The following is a 22,620-nucleotide window of genomic DNA, read 5'->3' on the forward strand; positions in this document are numbered from 1 at the left end:
ACGGAAGAACTACAGGTTAGACAATAATTTATTAAGAAGCCTCCTTTCCCCACCTTCACAGACTCTAGGTCACTTTTTCCGCTTGTAGATCTTTTGTGCTAACCCCAGGAAGATGGCTGGGGGCAGGGGCGCAGCATACTGCTCAATGAGACCCATAATGTGGTTGTAACTGTCTTCCTCGTATTGCATGTACACAGCCGACAGATTCATCTCCTCGTAGAGCGCCTTTACTCGGGCCACCTTCTCAGCCTCCTTCTGCCCATAGTTCTCCTGAAGGGTCGGGGGTAGGAAAACGGGCTTATTAGCCTTACCCCCGCACCTCTAGGTCCCTCCACTCCCCCATCCAGAACCTCTCCAATGCCATTTATTCATTCCATTCCTGCCTCCAGTTTCAAGGGTCTCTGAGTAGCTATGATCTCAAACTCCAGCCCCCACCCCCACGCCGCCCCCTTCCCAAATGCTCACTCAGTCAGTGGGGTTCAGGCCTCAGCTTCTTCTACCCCAGGATTTCTCAACCCGTGGCCCATTTGAAATTTCTGCCAGACAGTTCTTTGTGGGAAGCTACTGTATGTGTGGTATTTGGCAGCATCTCTGGCTTCTACCCACTAGGGATCCAGTGGCACAGGCACACACACACCAAGTTATGATGACAAAAAAAAAAATGTCTCCTAACACTGTCAAATGCCAGGGTGGGCGGGCGTGCGTGCATGTGTGTGTCAAATCACCCCCATTGAAAAACCACTGCTCTTTCCCCTACTCCACGGCTTGGGGACCCACAGCACAGCCTCAGGCACCTGCAGGATTTGGCGCTGCTCTGGAGAGGCCCGCTGCAGACACTGGACCACCAGCCAGCTGCACTTGTTGTCCTGGATGTCTGTGCCGATCTTACCCGTCATGCTGGGGTCCCCAAAGAGATCGAGGTAATCATCCTGGGCAGAGGGGGTGCAGAAAAGAAGGAACGAAGAGGCTGTAAGGCAGGGAAGGAGCAAAGCTGGAGCCTGTTTTCTGCCAGTGCCCCATGCCTTTCTACCTGAATCTGAAAGAACTCTCCCATCTCCAGCAGGATCTTCTTGGCATGGGCATGCTCCTTCTCCCCATCAATGCCCGCCTACAGAGAAAGGGGGTTAACAAGTCATACACCAGAGGTGCCTGCATCTTCCTGGCTGCTTCCTCCCACGAAGAGGGTCTTGCCCCAGTACAGACCCCCTAAGTCTTCTCTCCTTTCAGACACCCTTGGCTTCCCTGATAAAGGAAGTCCTGGCTGACGGTCCACCCCCTATCCCACTGATTTTAGCTATGGGTCTTCTTGCAAGTCACAGCAGAGATGAGTCCATTCTGGAGGCCGTCAGACTCTCTTCTCTCACAAGGCTCAGTTCCTGAGTCGCTCTGATCCTGCTTCCTAATTTTTTTACCATTTCCAAATTCTTTCACTATGGAAAGGAAACTTGGAGAAGGTCAGCATAGATAGTTAACCCCATGGATTGCCTTTGAATCTAGTCTTCTCCCTCAGCCTGAATTATCTCCTCCCCACTCCTACTACTGTACACAGATGGAGAATTCCTTGTTCCCCCTTGATGGGCTGTCCACTTTCATGTAAACCACTCAGTTCTTTTTTATAATTAGTCCCACGGGTGGGGATTTTATCCACATCTTATAGCTGAGGAAACAGACTCAGCAAGATTAAGTAGCTTGCTCCATATCTCTCAGCCATTCCTAGTCGGGGCATGCCTGCTCCGTGGCCTCATTATTGAAAGGCCCACATGAGCAGGGCAGCAAGGGATGAAGAGACTCACTCACCATATACATGGCAGCAGCTACAGGAAGGTAAAAGGAGTAGAAAGCTGTCTTGTACTTGACAATAGACTTATACCTGCATGCATGGAGAAGATAAACTCCTTAGAAGGGTTATACACCCCCTCCCAGCCCTCCCTCTCACTGTCCAGATATGGTTCCCATGGTCCCTCACCTCTTTTCTGTGAATCTGCCAAGATCCACGTTGCCCTGGGGAGCTGTGATGAGGTCCAAGGTCTGTCCGATCTCAGTTTGATAAGAACTCTAAGGAGCAGGAAGATGGCCTGTGAACTGGGCTTTCTCCAGGGCTGGAGAACTCTGAAATCTTGGGCCCTACATCCCACAGTAGTTGATAACCGGGTGGTCAGAAAGACAGGAGGAGGAAGAGAGGGCTCCCAAACTCAAGGCCCACACAGTCACACGCATGCCCTTTACCACTCCTTTCAATCACAGAGACACAAGCAAGCCGCCGCCACCACCCGCCCCCACTCCCTCCCTCAATTACTTCCCCTTCCAGGCAAACCTGTGTATCACCCTAAAACAAGACTGTCCCAAAGAGGACAGTGAGCATCGCATATCTGGACGAGAATGTCCCATAGAGGCCAAGGCCACTGTGGGAGCCCTAGTCGGCACCACACCTGCAGGAAGAGCTCGATCAGGTCCAGGTAATAGGGCTGCTCCCGACAGTACAGCTTCAACAGGCGGTAGATGGATGATTCCAGAAGGAAAGCATCATTGATGGCATCCAAACCTATGCCTGGCTGTCAGGGACACAGAAAACAAGCAATCAACTTCTGGCCTAGACTCACACCAAAAACCCATAACACCTCCTCCATAGGCTCCATGTGACCCTTTCCCAGTGGTCTGTTGCCATGCCCACCGCGCTACCTTCCCGCCCACTTACCTTCTGATACCAGCAGGTCTGCCCCCGTCGGGTGAGGGATGAGTCCATAATGTCATCTGACACCAGGAAGAAGGCTTGGAGCTAGGAGGATGGAAAGTGGAATAAGAGTCCCAGGGCTCCTTATGATTGTTCCTTCTACTAGCAGTAGATGCTGCTTTTAAGAATCACTCAACAGGGAAGGTAGGTCAGGATGAGGCTGAGGACTGGTTTTTTTGGCCACACTGTGTGGCTTGCGGGATCTTAGTTCTCCAACCAGAGATCAAGCCTGTGCCCCCCTACATTGAGAGCATGGAATCTCAACCACTGCACTGCCAGGGAAGTTCACTGAGGACTTTTAATCTGGGCTGTGGGACTTTGGAAGATTGTATGACTTCTTTGGCTCAGGCTTCCCAACTATAAAAAGGGACAAAAAACTCCTTTGTTTTCAGAGTAAGAGACATAACAGATCTCCAGACAATCCCTGGTATCAGGGAGATGATGAAATATCTTCATATACTGTACTCCTCCCTGGCCAAAAACTTCGGGGAGGGTTTCAAACAAGATTTTTTCATGCAGCGTGACTTTACATGACTTCAGGAACAAGAAAGGCTGGTTCCTGCCTTCTCTCCGGGCACTGCTTACCCACTCCAGCAAACAGGAACAAAACCCCACCTCAGGAAGCTCATTTAGGAGCCTGAGTCTAATGGGGTGGAACTGAAGTCTGACTCCTGGTAACTTTCACCCATGGCTCTTAAACATCCTCAAAGGGCTTCCTCTTCTGAGTGCCAGCCTCCTGGAAAGTACCAGACTATGCTGGCTCCCTGCAGGACTGTGAACTACCTTGAGGCACAGACGAGGTGTTTGACTGTATGGCATTCCCAAAGCCCAGCACAGTGCTGGCCCATAAATGTTTGTCTAAGAAATACATGAGAGAATGAAGCACTGTAACTTCTCCCAGAGATAATTCTAGCAGCCAGGCTACATATTCCGGCTCCCTCAAACAGCTTGTGAAGACATGGTGTGTTTTTTTTCTTTTTGGCCACACCGCATGGCTTGTGGGATCTTAGTTCCTCGACCAGGGATTGAATCTGGGCCCTACTTCAGCAGTGGAAGTGCTGAGCCCTAACCAATGGAGCACTACGGGAATTCCTTGAAGACATGGTTTTTAATGTCTTGTGTGTGTGCTCCAGTGGATCTGCATGGCTCAGAGGAAGTGCCCACCACTAGCTACCAGCTCAGCTGTGCACAGTGCCGAAAGGGCTATTGTCGTTCCAGGCCAAGTCCTCGGGAAGGAGGTCTCCATCTGCACCTTTCCCTCTGACGTCGCCCTGGAGTGGGGCCTGGGCTTTCCACATTGGGGCACACATTTTATTTACAGTGTGTCTATGTGGAGTGGCATTGTTCCCTGAAGCCACAGCTCCACTGCCTCCCCCGAGTGGCTACAAGGGCCAGCTGGTTTCAACCAGCACCACTCAACCAAGATCGCCTCTGAAGGGCATTCATTCCGTGGCCTCCCTCAGTCTCCTCTGCCCCCACCAACTGCACTTTCTATCTATTAGGAGAACATTAAACCTACAGTGGTTTTACCACAGTATTGGGTTGGGTTTTTTAGTAATCTCCCCAGGTATATGTCACAGTGGGAAGTAGCGAGAAGCACATCTACATTACCCACACTGCATCCTTACCGAAATGCCTCCTTGCCTATTTCCTCTAGATACGAATCAGACTGGGCTGTGAGCCACTCTATCAAATAATTGGCCTAGACTTTAAAAAAGTCTGTTATAATGGAGGAAGTATTCTAAAGACTGAAGAAAAACTAACAAATGCAATGCATCACTTCTGCTTGGATCCTAGATGTTTTTTTAAAAAAAAAAAAACAAAAAAACACCTTATAGTAGACAATTGGGGAAGAATTATGAATATTTAAATATGGAATATATATTAGGTAATATTATGATATCAATGTTAACTATCACGACTGTTGCTCTGATTTGAATGCTTCCCCCCAAAATTCTTATGTTGAAATCCTCAACTTCAAAGATAACAGTATTAGAAGGTGGACCCTTTGGGAGATGCTCAGATCATGAGGGTGCAAGCCTCATGCAAGGGATTAGTGCCCCTATGAAGGAGACCTCCAAGCACTCCCTTGGCCCTTCCACTTGAGGACACAGCAAGAAGATGCTGGCTATGAATCAGGAAGAGAAGTCTTGACTCCTGGTAAGACCCAGTCATGTGGGTGCCTTAATCTCAGCCATCCCAACCTTCAGAGCTGTAAGAGAGAAATTTTCTGTTGTTTATAAGTTACCCAGTCACTGGTATTTTGCTGTTGTTCAGTCGCTAGGCTGTGTACAACTCTTTGCAGCCCCATGGACTGCAGCACGCCAGGCCTCCTTGTCCCTCACTACCTCAGAGTTTGCCCAAGTTCATGTCCATTGAATCAGTGACGTTATCCAACCACCTTATTTTGTTATAGCAGCCCAAACAGACTAAGACAGATGTGAAAATGCTATTGTGGTTATATAGGCAAATGTCCTTGTTTTTAGGAGGTAAATGCTGAAATAGAAAAGAGGTTGAAGGAGATGTGGTAGAAGCGAAAGGAAGATAAAAGCAGAGATTATAACAAAAATCATCCAAAACAATGGTGCATTGCTCAAATGGAATCTTAAGGGAAGTGGTCACAGTGCAGCTGCGTTTAAGAAAACATGGGAATTCCCTGGAAGTCCAGTGGTTAGGACTCAGCATTTTCACTGCCAGGACCAAGGGTCATCCCTCGTCAGGGAACTAAGATCCCACAAGCAGCACGGTTTGGTCAAAACAAACCAACCCAACTGCAGGTGAACCCACAGCGCAGCTAAGGTTAGTAACAACTGATTTTACCGGGTGAGCTGCTGAGTCCGCCACAGCTCTACCCTTACCGTCCTGCCCTTCACTCCTTGCCTGCTGTCTGTGGCTATGGGCTCCTCAGCACCACCAATCCCTAGAAGGGCACCTCTGTCACCAGGGGCCCCATCCTCAGTGAGGCCATCATCCTTTTACCCCCTTGGAGGCAAATCCCTACTGTATAGCCCCATCTCCCTTACAAGCTCTAGGTTGGAAATTCCACCACCTGCAGGACAGATAGCTCCACCTGATCTGCTCACGCCAAGAGTGCAGCGTGGCCGGTGCTGAGCTCATCACACCCTCCCTCAGGCCAGCTGCTCCTCTCGACAGGCCAGGATCACCCGTCATTCACCAAGCCCAGAGCGTCTTCCCTCCTGGGCTCATCTCCCCACTCCTCAGGGCCTAGCACCCCCCAGCTCCAGAACCTAGTCCCCCTGGGAAGCCTAAAATGGAGACTTTAGGCCAGGTGAGCAAACCATACACCTTCAAGAACCAACTGAGCTTGGAGACAGGAAGACTGAGCAAAACAGACAGATCCACACAAGACAGTCCATCTCCAGTCTTGGGGAAGTGGCTTCAACTTCGGCCAACTGTTGCTATATGGGACTCTGGACCCATATCTAGCAATTTTCCATGTGATACAAGACATCTGGGGTTTCATGTGAAATCTCTCCTTTTGTTAGATTTAGGGAACTTAATTTTAAAACATTTTCAAAAACTACCAACAGGCTTCGAGTTTTCAATCTCTGCCATAGAATAATCTTGTAGAAGAACTATCTCACTTTTGTGGCTGTCCTCTACTCAGAAGAAAGAGCTGACAACTTCACGGCCAGTTCCAAGGCCCGGGCCCACCGCCAGAGTACAGGTGAAACATGTACCTTCTGGTAAAACAGCCTCCCCATGTGTTAACCCTTATTCACTAAGTCTGGCCCCAGCACACGAGAGGCAGAGAAACACAACCGAGAAGCGAGTTTCAGGCCCATCCCTCCTGTCCCACCCCATCCCACCCAGGGCACCCCCACTCTAGTAAACCTCGTCTTCGCCTGCTGTTCCCCATCCTTCTCACCAGTTCCACACACCAGCCCACAGTCAGGGCCCGCTGGAGACTGTCAGGATCTTGTTTCCCAGGCTCCACAAGCTCCCGGAAGGTTATTACCACCGTCAAACCCCGATTGTACTTGCCTCCGATGGCATTGTACTCCAGGACCTGGGGAAAGAGCAGAGGGACAAGGAAGGCATCAGGGTCTGCGGAGCAGCTATTCTGAGATTTCTCCTTGTTTTCTCCCACCGGCGACCAGGGAACCTAACTTTATCCTCCTCAATCCCAACCCCTCCTCCAGGCAGCCTCTGAACTACTACTCTCTTGGCTTCTTCCAAGTTGTGGAGCACAGCTGGAAGTTCCCCAGTCCCCAGGCTCTCTCTGCGTTGTCTTCTTCAGAACACTGGAAGGCTCCATACTGGAGATTAAAATCTGCTCCCAAACCCAGACAGGGCTTGAACCCGGGGAAAACTCTTGTGCGTGCCAAGGGAATGGCTAGCTCAGGTCTCTCCCATCCCCATTCCTCCTTTCTCAGCCACCTCCTCTGCACCCCACTTCACAGTTCAGCCTATCTGCAAATAAAAAGACTCTCACTTAACTAAGACAAGCCCCCTCCTCCCCAAATTAGCCAGAGGACAGCTTGGAGGGCACTCAGGTTGGGGGGACCATCCACTACTCCTTCAGTGGCAACGCCTTCTGCTGCCCTGTTGTCAACCAGATGGGAGTTCATTGGGAAGACTTCCCTTTTTAATCTCCATCCCAGTACAGACTTCCTTTTCCTTAGTTTGCCTCAGACAAATGAGACAGCATTACAAAAAGAATTGCTAGATACTCCAAAAGAATAAGGCAACTTAGGTATCTCAAAAAACAGTTCCTGCCCTAGAGGAGGGGTTTCTGATGGAACACTACCTTCCCTCAGCCCCACCTCAGACTGCTTCCTCCCTTCCTCCCAGGTCCCTGCCAAGGTAGCCCCTTATGATTTCTGGACACCTAATTCCCTGTCTCAACAAAATCAAAGACTTACCCGGATCAAGGCCTTCACTCCCAGGGAGCTCAACCCCTATGCAAAGCAGTATGTCTGGCCTACCAGAACCACAAAGCTGGATTGATTGGACCTGCCCGGGCTCCGCCCCCTCCAGAATGGACCCAGAGTCTCTCAGATAAAAGTCTGTTCCGACACCTGTCAAAAGTCACCCCAGAGCCAGAGAGAGACCCCACACATGTGCAGAGATTGCAAAGGTTCACCCTCTCAAGTTGTAAATCCCTCACCTCCTTGAGTCGGGTAATGGCATCTCCTATCTCTGGATGCCCAATGTCCTCCTCAGTCAGCACCTTGACAATCTGGGAGAAGTGCTGGATGAAATCCTGCCTTTCTTGGGCGTAAGCGTCCAATTTCTGGTCTCCATTCATTCTGAGGGAGGAGTAAAATGCTCTGACAAGAAGGAGGACAAGTCAGAAACCTAATCAGCTGCTCCCCTCCCCAAGGCCCCTCACCCCTGCCAAACTCACCGAGGCTCCTCTGTCCACGCTTGCCGCCAGCAGCGGGCACTGTGCCAGGCCCCCAGGACTGGGCACCCGTGCCCCAGGGTGGGTCGCTGTAGGGGACCCAGCAACCTGTCCTGGGGCACCCAGCACGGGGCTGGCAGCAAGAAGACCCCCACAGATCTCAGCCAGCGGGACAGGGGCAGCATGGGAGGTGGCATAGGCAGGGGGCATTGAGCACTCCCTGCAGGGGCAAGCACCAGAGGCAGATGCACGCTGTCAGCTCCCCAAGTCACCCTCCAACCTTTCACCTCTGTACCCAGAATGCCCCACTCTCTTCTGGGCTAAGCTGGAGGGCACTTACAGAAAGAAATGCAGGGAACAAAAAGTACGGCTGGGTAACCGAGACTCAGCTGATCACACTTAAAATAAGAAGGCTAGGACTCAAAGCCACCTAACTTTACCCGGTTGAGGAACCGTTAACGCCTCCACCAGGGAGCCTCTGGAATTGTTCTACTCTTACTTTCTTCCTCTAAATTCTGGAGCACAGACTGGAGAATCCAGAGTAAAGGACCTCAGGACCGGGGGCTGGGAGGATTTTTATATCACCCTCTTTTATGGAGGCCAAACTGAGGCTCTAGGAGGTAGGAGGATATCGGAGGAATGGCAGCGCCAAATCTAGAACCCAGGTCTCCCTCGGTAGGCAGGAAGAGGGGAGCGCAGGCTTTGACACGTGAAAGCAGAACCCCTGGGTACTATGGACATGTAGTCTGGGGCTCTGGGACTGGACCCTCACAGAGCCAGGATTGTGCTGACAGCCTCGGAGCAACACTGGGTGGGTGGGTAGGGTTCGCAGCGGAAGAGCAAAGCAGGGTGCAGTTATATTGGGATTCCAGGAAACCACATGGCAGAGTTTGGGAGTTTCTGCACATCCACGGTGTCAGCCAGTCGGTCCCACCAATTCCCAAAACGGGGGAACAGCGACGCAACAGACTGGACCTCCTGTGCCTTAAAGTTGCGCTACAGAGGTAAGACCGAGTTTCTAGCCCCTGCCTCCGGTCCCAGCCCTCAACCTCTCTCACCTGTTCCTGGATGCGGGTTGCAGATCCAGATTGTTGGAGGGGTACTCCTAAAAGCTGGACCGCTCGGCGCTCGGGTCGCTGGATCTAGTAGTTCTCGACCTCCTTTCACTATAGGCAGCAATGCTTCACTAGACTACAATTCCCGACATGCCACAGGAGGGGCAACGATTACGCGATCTAGCGCGGGCTGGCTGGGCGGAGACGAGCCACATTGATTGGCTACTTCCCCTCGTAAGAGCATGAGGCCCTGTAACCAACAGCCAATGGAAGGTCTGCCCCCCGGGACCTAAAGCTAAGAGGGCTGGAGTGGGCGGAAGATGGGGTGAGGTTGTAAGGAGTCGTAGTGAAAGAGAAACAGGTTTGGAATTGCTTGAACTCAGGCTCTCAACAGTCGTTCTTTACTACTCAAATTGTCATTATTTTCCTGTGCAGTTGAGTAGCACGTTACTAAAACCCCAGGGGGACCAACCTGGCTACTTAACTGGTTGTCTAACTTGGGCAAATCATATAACTTCTGAGCCTCAATTGACGGCTTTGAAACTACCTTCCCTTATTTGTTAAATTAGGATAACACCCTATAAAGTATATAAAGTGCTTTAAGTGCTCAAAGCGAAGACTCAAGCAGAAACCAGAACCTTTATCCCTACACTCACGTACACACACACAGTTTACTCACCCACCGTGAGTAACACACACACACACACACACCCCGTACACACACACAGACTCCTTACCAACACACACACCCCCCATATACATACACCCTATACACACACACTCCTTACACACACATACCCTTTACACATAACACTTTTTACCAGCCACCATGGGTAATACACACATACAAGTTTACACACACATCATGGGTAACACACACACACACACACACCCTGTACACACACACCCCTTAAACACACACACACCCCTTATACACACACACACCCCTTACCCACCCACCATGGATAATTATATAAAAACTGAAACCATAAAATAGAAGATAACATAAGGGCCAGTCAGTCAGTTCAGTTCAGTCACTCAGTCGTGTGCAACTCTTTGCGACCCCATAAATCACAGCACGCCAGGCCTCCCTGTCCATCACCAACTCCTGGAGTTCACCCAAACTCATGTCCATCGAGTCGGTGATGCCACCCAACCATCTCATCCTCTGTCATTCCCTTCTCCTCTGCCCCCAATCCCTCCCAGCATCAGAGTCTTTTCCAATGAGTCAATTCTTCGCATGAGATGGCCAAAGTATTGGAGTTTCAGCTTTAGCATCATTCCTTCCAAAGAACACCCAGGACTGATCCCCTTTAGGATGGACTGGTTGGATCTCCTTGCAGTCCAAGGGACTCTCAAGAGTCTTCTCCAACACCACAGTTCAAAAGCATCAATTCTTTGGTGCTCAGCTTTCTTCACCAACTCTCACATCCATACATGACCACTGGAAAAACCATAGCCTTGACTAGACAGACCTTTGTTGGCAAAGTAATGTCTCTGCTTTTCAATATGCTATCTAGGTTGGTCATAACTTTCCTTCCAAGGAGTAAGCATCTTTTAATTTCATGGATGCAGTCACCATCTGCAGAGATTTTGGAGCCCCGAAAAATAAAGTCTGACACTGTTTCCACTGTTTCCCCATCTATTTACCGTGAAGTGATGGGACCGGATGTCATGATCTTAGTTTTCTGAATGTTGAGCTTTAAGCCAACTTTTCCACTCTCCTCTTTCACTTTCATCAAGAGGATTTTTAAGTTTCTCTTCACTTTCTGCCATAAGGGTGGTGTCATCTGCATATCTGAGGTTCTTGATATTTCTCCCAGCAATCTTGATTCCAGCTTATGCTTCATCCAGCCCAGCATTTCTCATGATGTACTCTGCATAGAAGTTAAAACAAGCAGGGTGACAATATACAGCCCTGACATACTCCTTTTTCTATTTGGAACCAGTCTGTTGTTCCATGTTCAGTTCTAACTGTTGCTTCCTGACCTGCATACGGATTTCTCAAGAAGCAGATCAGGTGGTCTGGTATTCCCATCTCTTTCAGAATTTTCCACAGTTTATTGTGATCCACACAGTCAAAGGCTTTGACATAGTCATAAAGCAGAAATAGATGTTTTTCTGGAACTCTCTTCCTTTTTCCATGATCCAGCGGATGTTGGCAATTTAATCTCTGGTTCCAGGGTACGCCTTCATATTTTGGATTTGGCAATAGATTCTTAAATGTGACACCAAAAGCATAGGCAATGACAGCAACAACAAAAAGGCAAATCGGACTTCATCAAAGTTAAGAATGTTCGTACATCAAAGAGCACTATCATGACTGGAAAAAACACTACAAAATGGAAGAAAATATTTGCAAATCATATACCTCATAAGGATTCAATATCCAAGATATATAAAGAACTTCTAAGACTCCACAACAAAAACACAACCAACCCAATTAGAAAATGGGCAAAGGACTTAAGTAGACATTTCTTCAAAGAAAATACACAAATGGCCAATAAGCACTTGAAAAGAGTCTCAATACGATTAGTCATTCAGTTCAGTTCAGTTCAGTTGCTCAGTCGTGTCCGACTCTTTGCGACCCCGTGAATCCCAGCACACCAGGCCTCCCTGTCCATCACCAACTCCTGCAGTTCACTCAGACTCAACATCCATCGAGTCAGTGATGCCATCCAGCCATCTCATCCTCTGTCTTCCCCTTCTCCTCCTCCCCCAATCCCTCCCAGCATCATTGCTGCTGCTGCTACTGCTGCTAAGTTGCTTCAGTTGTGTCTAACTCTGTGCGACCCCAGAGATGCCAGCCCACCAGGCTCAGCCATCCCTGGGATTCTCCAGGCAAGAACACTAGAGTGGGTTGCCATTTCCTTCTCCAGTGCATAAAAGTGAAAAGTGAAAATGAAGTCACTCAGTCGTGTCCGACTCCTAGTGACCCCATGGACTGCAGCCCACCAGGCTCCTCCATCCATGGGATTTGCCAGGCAAGAGTACTGGAATGGGGTGCCATTGCCTTCTCCACCCACATCATTAGGTAAATGCAAATCAAAACCATAATGCGATACTACTTACACATTAGACTAGCTATAGCAAAAACAAAACAAAAAAAACTGAAAATAACAAACATCAGTGAGGACAGAGAAATTTGAATCCCCATAAATTGCTAGTGGGAATGTAAGGCGGTACAGTTGCTAACAAAAGCAGTTTGATGGTTCCTCAAAATATTAAACAGAGAATTACCGTATGACCCAGAAATGCCCCGCCTAGGGATATACCCAAAGGAAAATAGAGATACAAACAAACTTGTACACTAGTGTTCATTGCAGCATTATTCACAACAGCCAAAAAGTGGAAGCAACCCAAGGGTCCATCAACAGATGAGTGGATAAACAAAATGTGGTATACATTGATACATAAATGGAATTTTTTTTTTTTTTTACTTTTTCTCATTTGTCTTTTTTAAAATCCCAACCCAATGACTTCTGATCATATCTCAATGTGTGGAACTAAGTCACTTGGCCATCTCAGGCAGTATGAAAAGTTAGACCATACAGTATTTGTTAGGTACAGTGCCTCCTCTTAAAAAATGTAAGTGTGAAACAAAACATTTTATACACCACTAAAAAAGAAAAAAAATTTTACCAATGACACTATCACATGATTTTCTTTTCACTTAGAATATTAATTTGATAATTCATTTAAAGAATACTTTTAGATTTTTTTATACTTAGAGTCATGCTGTTCTGTGCTCAGGACATTATGCATACATATATTTTTATTTAAATAGTAAATTATAACAATCTTTTAAAAGACACTGTGAAAAGCAAGTAAATTCAACATGATTGGTACCAACAATACATACAATTCACTGATTATGTTGATATGACAACAAAGTAAGCAGCACTGACCAAATCACATAAGATCAGGTAATGACAATTATGTCATGATGACTCTTGGTCAACAGTAGTGGCAAGACATCAACAATGGCAAAAATACAGAACAAAAACAAATTTGTCTCAGAGCCAGTCAGTATGGCACCCAAGAATTAACTGGGCTGATTTAGAATAGTCGGTGGTGTTTGCAGTATGACTACCTGAATCTGTGGCAGAAACTTTAAATTTAATTCAGATTCCTTTTACAAAGGAGGTAGTGGTGCTCTCTTCTAAGTAACTCATTAAGAATTGAATGCAACTATTTTCAAAGGGCAAAAAAATCTGGAAATTAGTTTAAAATGTTTTATATTTCATAAGTAGAACTGAGGGAGAAAAAAAGCACAATGGGTCATAGGCAGAGAAAAGAACCATAAACCAGAGGGCAGAGTGAAAGGCTGTTGTTGAATCACGCGAATACACCCTGGAGGAGAAGAATTCAATCCGGGGCCAGAGACGAGGCTTGATCGCTCAGAGCTTTTGTGTAGTAAAGTTTTATTAAAGTATAAAGGAGATAGAGAAAGCTTCTGACATAGGCATCAGAAGGGGGCAGAAAGAGTACCCCTATAAACGGAATATTATTGAGCCTTAAAAAAGGGAAATTTTGACACATGATACCACATGGATGAATCTTGAAAGCGTTGTGCTAAGTGAAACAAGCCAGACACAAAGGAAAAAATACTGTATGATTCCCCTTACTTTTGATCCCACTAGAGTAATCAAATTCATAGAGACAGAAAGTAGAATGGTGGCTACCAGAAAGCAGGGAGAGGGAAGAATAGGAAATTATCATTTACTGGGTACCGCATTTCATTCTGTTGAGATTTTACAAGTTCTTGAAATGGGTAGTGATGATTGTTGCACAACAGTGTGAATGTACGTAATGCCACTTAACTGTACACTTAAAAGTGGTTACAATGGTAAATTTTATGTCAAGCATATTTTATGACAATAAAACTTATTGTACCTACCTGGAGTAGAACTAGGGAGAGGTCTAGGAAAACATCATTACGTAGTAAACTGCGACCCAAGCAAGGAGGGTGTGACATTGCTACCTTTTGGCAGGGTTGGGTTTCTAGGCCAGTCTGCCTCCACCTTGAGACAGGAGTCTGTAAGGAAAAAAGTGGAACCTCAAAAGAAATGAGAGATCATGTCGACAGAACCTCAGGTGCTAGGAAATTCCTCAGAGAAAGGCACAGAGCTTTGGCCTTTGGCCAAAGGAAAGCCTCATTTCACTTTCCTCATCCTATACCATGATTTCCCCCATACCCAAACCATCCCACCCTTCCCCTCTCAGCCCCATGCAGCTGGCCAGGCATTCCTAAGCCATTGCAGGTCCACATGAAATAAGGTCGTTGAGGAGAAATTCCCTAGAATGCACTTTGTAGCAGGTGGAGCTCCTAGAAGGCCAGGAGGAAGATGGCTAGAAAGTTGATATCAATGCCAAAGGGGAGGGGACTGGGAAGGGATGGAGTGAGGGGTTAGCAGATGTAAGCTATTATATAAAGAATAGATAAACAACAAGGCCCTACATATGGCACAGAGAACTATATTCAGTATTCTATGATGAATCATAATGGGAAATAATATTTTTAAAAGGTGTATTATATATATATTATATATATCATATATAAATGTATAAGTGAATCATTTTGTTGTACAGCAGAAGTTATCACATCGTAAATCAACTATAATCCAAAAAAAGAAAGGGAAAAAAGAGAATGGAGACTGAAAACAATACAAAATATGGACTTCCTAGGCATAGTACATCATGAGAAACACTGGGCTGGATGAAGCACAAGCTGGAATCAAGATTGCTGGGAGAAATATCAATAACCTCAGATATGCAGATGACAGCACCCTTATGGCAGAAAGTGAAGAGGAACTAAAGAGCCTCTTGATGAAAGTGAAAGAGGAAAGTGAAAAAGTTGGCTTAAAGCTCAACATTCAGAAAACTAAGATCATGGCATCCGGTCCCATCACTTCATGGGAAATAGGTGGGGAAACAGTGGAAAGACTTTATTTTTCTGGGCTCCAAAATCACTGCAGGTGGTGATTGCAGCCATGAAATTAAAAGATGCTTACTCCTTGGAAGGAAAGTTATGACCAACCTAGACAGCATATTAAAAATCAGAGACATTACTTTGCCAACAAAGGTCTGTCTAGTCAAGGCTATGGTTTCTCCAGTGGTCATGTATGGATATGAGAGTTAGACTATAAAGAAAGCTGAGCACCGAAGAATAGATGCTTTTGAACTGTTGTGTTGGAGAAGACTCTTGAGAGTCCCTTGGACTGCAAGGAGATCCAACCAGTCCATCCTAAAGGAGATCAGTCCTAGGTGTTCGTTGGAAGGACTGATGCTAAAGCTGAAACTCCAATATTTTGGCCACCTGATGCAAAGAGCTGACTCATTGAAAAAGCCCCTGATGCTGGGAAAGATTGAGGGCAGGAGGAGAAAGGGATGACAGAGGATGAGATGGTTGGATGGCATCACGGACTCAATGGACATGGGTTTGGGTGAACTCCGGGAGTTGGTGATGGACAGGGAGGCCTGGCGTGCTGCGGTTCATGGGGTCACAAAGAGTCGGACATGACTGAGCGACTGAACTGAACTGAACTGAGGCAGTCCAGTGGTTAAGACTCCACACTTCCACTGCAGGCAGCAGGGGTCCGACCCCTGGTCTGGTCTGGGAGGATTCCACACGCTGAAAGGCAACTAAGCCCATGTGCCACAACTACCGAGCCCGCACTCTAGAGCCCAGGCCTCGGAACAGGGGAAGCCATTGCAATGAGTAGCCCCCACTCGCACTGCAACTAGAGAAAGCCCATGTGCAGCAACAAAGATTCAGCGGAGCCAAAGATAAAAAAAAATTTTTAATTTTTAAAAACTAAAAAAAAAAAAAAAAGCCAGAAAGTGGAGACAAGGGCCAGGTTGAGACAGTCCCTGATAGGCAGTCTGGCTATTTGAGATGTGCAAAGCCTTCTTCCCTTTTTTCTTCTCTACACAAACACTTTATTTATGGAATAGCTATTAAGTCACTGGCATTTGAAATCTGCACGTTCACATATATTTTATCTCACTGAACCCTCACCTGTAAGATTTTCCCCTTGATGTGAGGACCTCAGTCAAAGCTTTCCAGCCCAAGAGTGACATAGCCACTTCCAGAATGTGTCTCATCCAGCACATCTCGACACAGACACCGCTGAGGAGCCTGTGGATTCTTCCCAGAGCCATGTCTTCCTTCCGTCACCACCTACCTGTGAAGGCCCTGGGTCACTGCTATCCTGCTCTGCTCCTTGCCTGGTAGGGTGAGGAGGGGGAAGCATTAACAAAGGATACAGATAAGAGACAGGCAGAGGAACCGCAGGAAGTCCAGAGCGGTCCAGGAAGCAAGGGATAACTTCAGGAAGAAGGAGGAGGCTCACTGGGCTCTGTGGAGGCTGGGTCAAAGACCCTTCAAGGAAGGGCACAGCCTGCTAGATGATGTGCTGAAGGAGGAGTGAGAACTCCTGGAGAAAGTCCCATTTAATTCCCACCTGGCTTGTCTTCTGTGGTCTGATGGGAGTCAGATATCAGGGGCCAGCTAACTCACCCTGAGAGAGAAGAGCAATTGAAACAGGCCAGGGGACCTCTCTGGTGGTCCAATGGTTAAGAATCCACCTGCCAATGCAGGGGATACAAGTTCAATCCCCGGTCCAGGAAGATCCCACATGCCTTGGGGTTGCCCACGCTCAACCACAAGAGAAGCCACAGAAATGAGACGCCTGCCCACCACAAGGAAAGCTAGCCCCCACTCACCACAACTCACCCATGGGCAGCAACGAAGACCCGGTGCAGCCAAAAATAAATATTATTTTTTAAAAAGAAAGAAAGAAGCCAGGAAGGGAAGCCAATTCCAGGCTCCAGTCTTCCCTGTTCTTGCCAGCTAAAGTGGAACTCCTGGGGTCTAAGTGCCACCTGGGTGCAAGCTGTGATTCCACCTGAACTAGCTGAGTGAACTTCAACAAGCCCTGTGACATCTCTGAGTGGGCTCCAAACTGCTAATTGAGGATATCAGTGTAATTCATGTCATCTGTGTTTGTTATTAATGACTCAGAGGATAAATGTGTGCCTTATCTAATTAGCTTATAGGGCAGAGTTGAGGATCAAGAGCGGAAAGTAAGAAAAAGGTCTTTATAAGTATTCAAGTCCATCTAAGTCCAAGGAACAGTCAACTACAAATTGGCACTTGCCAGGAGCATTTGCCAGCGACTGAACAACAATAAAGGCCTTTGCCATCTGCCCTTGAGGAGGCTGTGCTGCTGCAGGTGCCATGATCGTTTTCTGAATGTTGAGCTTTAAGCCAACTTTTTCACTCTCCTCTTTCACTTTCATCAAGAGGCTTTTGAGTTCCTCTTCACTTTCTGCCATAAGGGTGGTGTCATCTGCATATCTGAGGTTATTGATATTTCTCCTGGCAATCTTGATTCCAGCTTGTGCTTCTTCCAGCCCAGCGTTTCTCATGATCTACTCTGCATAGAAGTTAAATAGCAGGGTGACAATATACAGCCTTGACATACTCCTTTTTCTATTTGGAACCAGTCTGTTGTTCCATGTCCAGTTCTAACTGTTGCTTCCTGACCTGCATACAGGTTTCTCAAGAGGCAGGTCAGGTGGTCTGGTATTCCCATCTCTTTCAGAACTTTCCACAGTTTATTGTGATCCACACAGTCAAAGGCTTTGGCATAGTCAAGAAAGCAGAAATAGACATTTTTCTGAAATTCTCTTGCTTTTTTGATGATCCAGCAGATGTTGGCAATTTGATCTCTGGTTCCTCTGCCTTTTCTAAAACCAACTTGAACATCTGGAAGTTCACGGTTCACATATTGCTGAAGCCTGGCTTGGAGAATTTTGAGCATTACTTTACTAGCATGTGAGATGAGTGCAGTTTTGCAGTAGTTTGAACATTCTTTGGCATTGCCTTTCTTTGGGATTGGAATGAAAACTGACCTTTTCCAGTCCTGCGGCCACTGCTGAGTTTTCCAAACTTGTTGGCATATTGAAGGCAGCACTTTCACAGCATCATCTTTCAGTATTTGAAATAGCTCAACTGGATTTCCATCACCTCCACTAGCTTTGTTCGTAGTGATGCTTCCTAAGGCCCACTTGACTTCACATTCCAGGATGTCTGGCTCTAGGTGAGTGATCACACTATCGTAATTGTCTGGGTCATGAAGATCTTTTTTGTACAGTTCTTCTGTGTATTCTTGCCACCTCTTCTGAATATCTTCTGCTTCTGTTGGGTCTATACCATTTCTGTCCTTTATTGTGCTCATCTTTGCATGAAATGTTCCCTTGTTAGTCTTTTCCATTCTATTGTTTTCCTCTATTTCTTTGCATTGATCCCTGAGGAAGGCTTTATTAGCTGTCCTTGCTATTCTTTGTAACTCTGCATTCAAATGGGTATATCTTTCCTTTTATCCTTTGCTTTTCGCTTACCTTCTTTTCACAGCTGTTTGTAAGGCCTCCTCAGGCAGCCATTTTGCTTTTTTGCATTTATTTTTCTTGGGGATGGTCTTGATTCCTGTCTCCTGTACAATGTCACGAACCTCTGTCCATAGTTCATCAGGCACTCTGTCTATCAGATCTAGTCCCTTAAATCTATTTCTCACATCATGAACTCCTTATTGCAAAATTCAGACTTAAATTGAAGAACGTATGGAAAACCACTAGGCCATTCAGGTATGACCTAAATCAAATCCCTTATGATTATACAGTGGAAGTGAAAAATAGATTCAAGGGATTAGATCTGATAGAGTGCCTGAAGAACTATGGACAGAAGTTCATAATGTTGTAGAGGAGGCAGTGATCAAAACCATCTCTAAGAAAAAGAAATGCAAAAATACAAAATGGTTGTTTGAAGAGGCCTCACAAATAGCTGAGAAAAGAGAAGCAAATGGCAAAGGAGAAAAGAAAAGATATGCCCATCTGAATGCAGAGTTCCAAAGAATTGCAAGGAAAGATTAGAAAGTCTATATAAGTGAATAATGCAAGGAATTAGAAGAAAATAATAGAATGGGCTCTCCTAGGCCCAGCCTAACCCCCACTGGGCAACACTTAGCAGGTCGAAGGCCAAGGTGTCCTAAATGACTCTAGGACCCTGGGAAAAGAGAAAGTGTCAGAGCTGCTCCTGCCCCAGTCATCAGGAAGTCTCAAGTACTCAGACAGTACACAGCTTTGCAGTCAACCAGCCCTGGGTCCGAACCCTGCTTTTGGTCTTCACTAGTTGTATGATTTGGGATTTATTATCTAAATTCGGTGAAGGTTATTTTTCACCTCCTTCAGTTGGAGGTAACATGTATTTCACAGGTTGGCAGCAGTGCTTCTTCCTCAGGTGGCTGCATCCCAGGACACTAGGGCAGTATTGGCATAGCTGTTATATGGAGGTGGCCAAAAAGTTCACTCAGGTTTTTCTTCTTTTTTAGAAAGTTTACTTTTACTTATTTGTTTGCTGCATCAGGTCTTGTGCATCATACAAGACCTTTCATGGTGGTGCACAGACTCTCTAGTATGGCACTCTCTCTAGCATGGCAACTCTCTAGCATGGCACTCTCTCTAGCATGGCACACTCTCTAGTATGGCACACTCTCTAGTATGGCACTCTCTCTAGTATGGGACACTCTCTGGTATGGCACACTCTCTGGTATGGGACACTCTCTGGTACGGCACACTCTCTAGCGTGGCACACTCTCTAGTGTGGCACTCTCTCTAGCGTGGCACTCTCTCTAGCGTGGCACTCTCTCTAGTATGGCACACTCTCTAGCGTGGCACTCTCTCTAGTGTGGCACACTCTCTAGTATGGCACACTCTCTAGCATGGCACTCTCTCTAACATGGCACACTCTCTAGCATGACACACTCTCTAGCATGGCACACTCTCTAGCATGGCACACTCTCTAGCATGGCATTCTCTCTAGTATGGCACACTCTGTAGTATGGCACTCTCTCTAGTATGGGACACTCTCTGGTATGGCACACTCTCTGGTATGGGACACTCTCTAGCATGGCACACTCTCTAGCGTGGCACACTCTCTAGCATGGCACTCTCTCTAGCATGGCACATTCTCTAGCATGGCACACTTTCTAGCATGGCACTCTCTCTAGTATGGCACACTCTCTAGTATGGCACTCTCTCTAGCATGGCACTCTCTCTAGCGTGGCACACTCTCTAGTGTGGCACACTCTCTAGTGTGGCACTCTCTTTAGTATGGGACACTCTCTGGTATGGCACACTCTCTGGTATAGCACACTCTCTAGCGTGGCACACTCTCTAGCGTGGCACTCTCTCTAGCGTGGCACTCTCTCTAGTATGACACACTCTCTAGTATGGCACACTCTCTAGCATGGCACTCTCTCTAGCATGGCACACTCTCTAGCATGGCACTGTCTCTAGTATGGCACACTCTCTAGTATGGCACTCTCTCTAGTATGGGACACTCTCTGGTATGGCACACTCTCTGGTATGGGACACTCTCTGGCATGGCACACTGTCTAGCGTGGCTCTCTGGCATGGCACACTCTCTAGCGTGGCACTCTCTCTAGCGTGGCACTCTCTCTAGCGTGGCACACTCTCTAGCGTGGCACTCTCTAGCGTGGCACACTCTCTAGCGTGGCACTCTCTCTAGCGTGGCACACTCTCTAGCGTGGCACTCTCTCTAGCGTGGCACACTCTCTAGCGTGGCACTCTCTCTAGCGTGGCACACTCTCTAGCGTGGCACACTCTCTAGCGTGGCACACTCTCTAGTGTGACACACTCTCTAGTGTGGCACTCTCTCTAGTATGGCACTCTCTCTAGCATGGCACACTCTCTAGCATGGCACACTCTCTAGCATGGCACTCTCTCTAGTATGGCACACTCTCTAGTATGGCACTCTCTCTGGCATGGGACACTCTCTGGCATGGCACACTCTCTAGCGTGGCACTCTCTCTAGCGTGGCACACTCTCTAGCGTGGCACTCTCTCTAGTGTGGCACACTCTCTAGTATGGCACACTCTCTAGTATGACACTCTGTCTAGCATGGCACTCTCTCTAGAGTGGCACTCTCTCTAGCATGGCACTCTCTCTAGTATGGCACACTCTCTAGTATGGCACACTCTCTGGTATGGCACACTCTCTGGTATGACACACTCTCTAGTATGGCACACTCTGTAGCGTGGCACACTCTCTAGCATGGCACTCTCTCTAGCGTGGCACACTCTCTAGCGTGGCACACTCTCTGGTATGGCACACTCTCTGGTATGACACACTCTCTAGTATGGCACACTCTGTAGCATGGCACACTCTCTAATATGGCACACTCTGTAGCGTGGCACACTCTCTAGCGTGGCACTCTCTCTAGCGTGGCACACTCTCTAGCGTGGCACACTCTCTAGCGTGGCACACTCTCTAGTATGGCACTCTCTCTAGTATGGCACTCTCTCTAGTATGGCACACTCTCTAGCATGGCACACTCTCTAGCATGGCACTCTCTCTAGTATGGCACACTCTCTAGTATGGCACTCTCTCTGGTATGGGACACTCTCTGGCATGGCACACTCTCTGGCATGGGACACTCTCTGGCATGGCACACTCTCTAGCGTGGCACTCTCTCTAGCGTGGCACACTCTCTAGCGTGGCACTCTCTCTAGTGTGGCACACTCTCTAGTGTGGCACACTCTCTAGTATGACACTCTGTCTAGCGTGGCACTCTCTCTAGAGTGGCACTCTCTCTAGCATGGCACTCTCTCTAGTATGGCACACTCTCTGGTATGGCACACTCTCTGGTATGACACACTCTCTAGTATGGCACACTCTGTAGCGTGGCACACTCTCTAGCATGGCACTCTCTCTAGCGTGGCACACTCTCTAGCGTGGCACACTCTCTGGTATGGCACACTCTCTGGTATGACACACTCTCTAGTATGGCACACTCTGTAGCATGGCACACTCTCTAGTATGGCACACTCTCTAGCATGGCACTCTCTCTAGTATGGCACACTCTCCAGTATGGCACACTCTCTAGTATGGCACACAGGCTCTAGGGCACCCAGGCTCAGTATTCACAGTGTGCAGGCTTAGTTTCTCTGTGGCATGTAGAATCTTAGGTCCCTGACCAGGGATAGAACCTGCGTCCTCTGCATTGTGAGGCAGATTCCTAACCACTGGACCACCTGGGAAGTACCCTCATTTGTCTTTTTCTTTAACAGCTTGTGGAAAAACCTGAACAAATTTTTGACCAACTCAGGCTTGTGGTCTCTTGTTACAAAAAAACAAATCTAAGTCCCCTAGGAAACCTTCCCTCACTGGGTTAGCCATCTCTGTCTTCTTGTGGTCCCTGAGCTCACCCGAGGCATGACTCTGATCACTGAATACAGTCAGCAGCTGAATTCTTATCTGTCTTCTCCACTTCTTGGAACTTCTGCAGGACAGGGACACTTCTTTCTTGTTGTCACCCAGAGCACAACACAGGATCTGCCCCAACAATAAACTTACATGGAATTTATTCTGATTTTTTTTAA

The 22,620-nt window shown here is 47.3% G+C and overlaps 1 protein-coding gene across 3 annotated transcripts; it reads right to left on the reverse strand.

The window, feature by feature from the left end:
• Positions 1–10: 10 nt before the first annotated feature.
• Positions 11–9,184, reverse strand: FDPS (farnesyl diphosphate synthase). Of its 3 annotated transcripts, none has more exons than XM_005203608.4 (10): positions 9,158–9,184; positions 7,863–8,025; positions 6,621–6,761; positions 2,696–2,776; positions 2,430–2,552; positions 1,967–2,055; positions 1,798–1,870; positions 1,031–1,108; positions 795–929; positions 11–270 (listed from the first exon to the last, which is right to left on the reverse strand). In XM_005203608.4, exons 2-10 carry the CDS (start codon positions 8,001–8,003, stop codon positions 70–72), a joined length of 1,062 nt encoding a protein of 353 aa, XP_005203665.1. In that variant the 5' UTR covers positions 8,004–8,025; positions 9,158–9,184; the 3' UTR covers positions 11–69.
• Between the last annotated feature and the right edge of the window lie 13,436 nt (positions 9,185–22,620).

The sequence above is a fragment of the Bos taurus genome, chromosome 3, assembly GCF_002263795.3.
Source record: "Bos taurus isolate L1 Dominette 01449 registration number 42190680 breed Hereford chromosome 3, ARS-UCD2.0, whole genome shotgun sequence".
Taxonomy (NCBI): Eukaryota; Metazoa; Chordata; class Mammalia; order Artiodactyla; family Bovidae; genus Bos; species Bos taurus.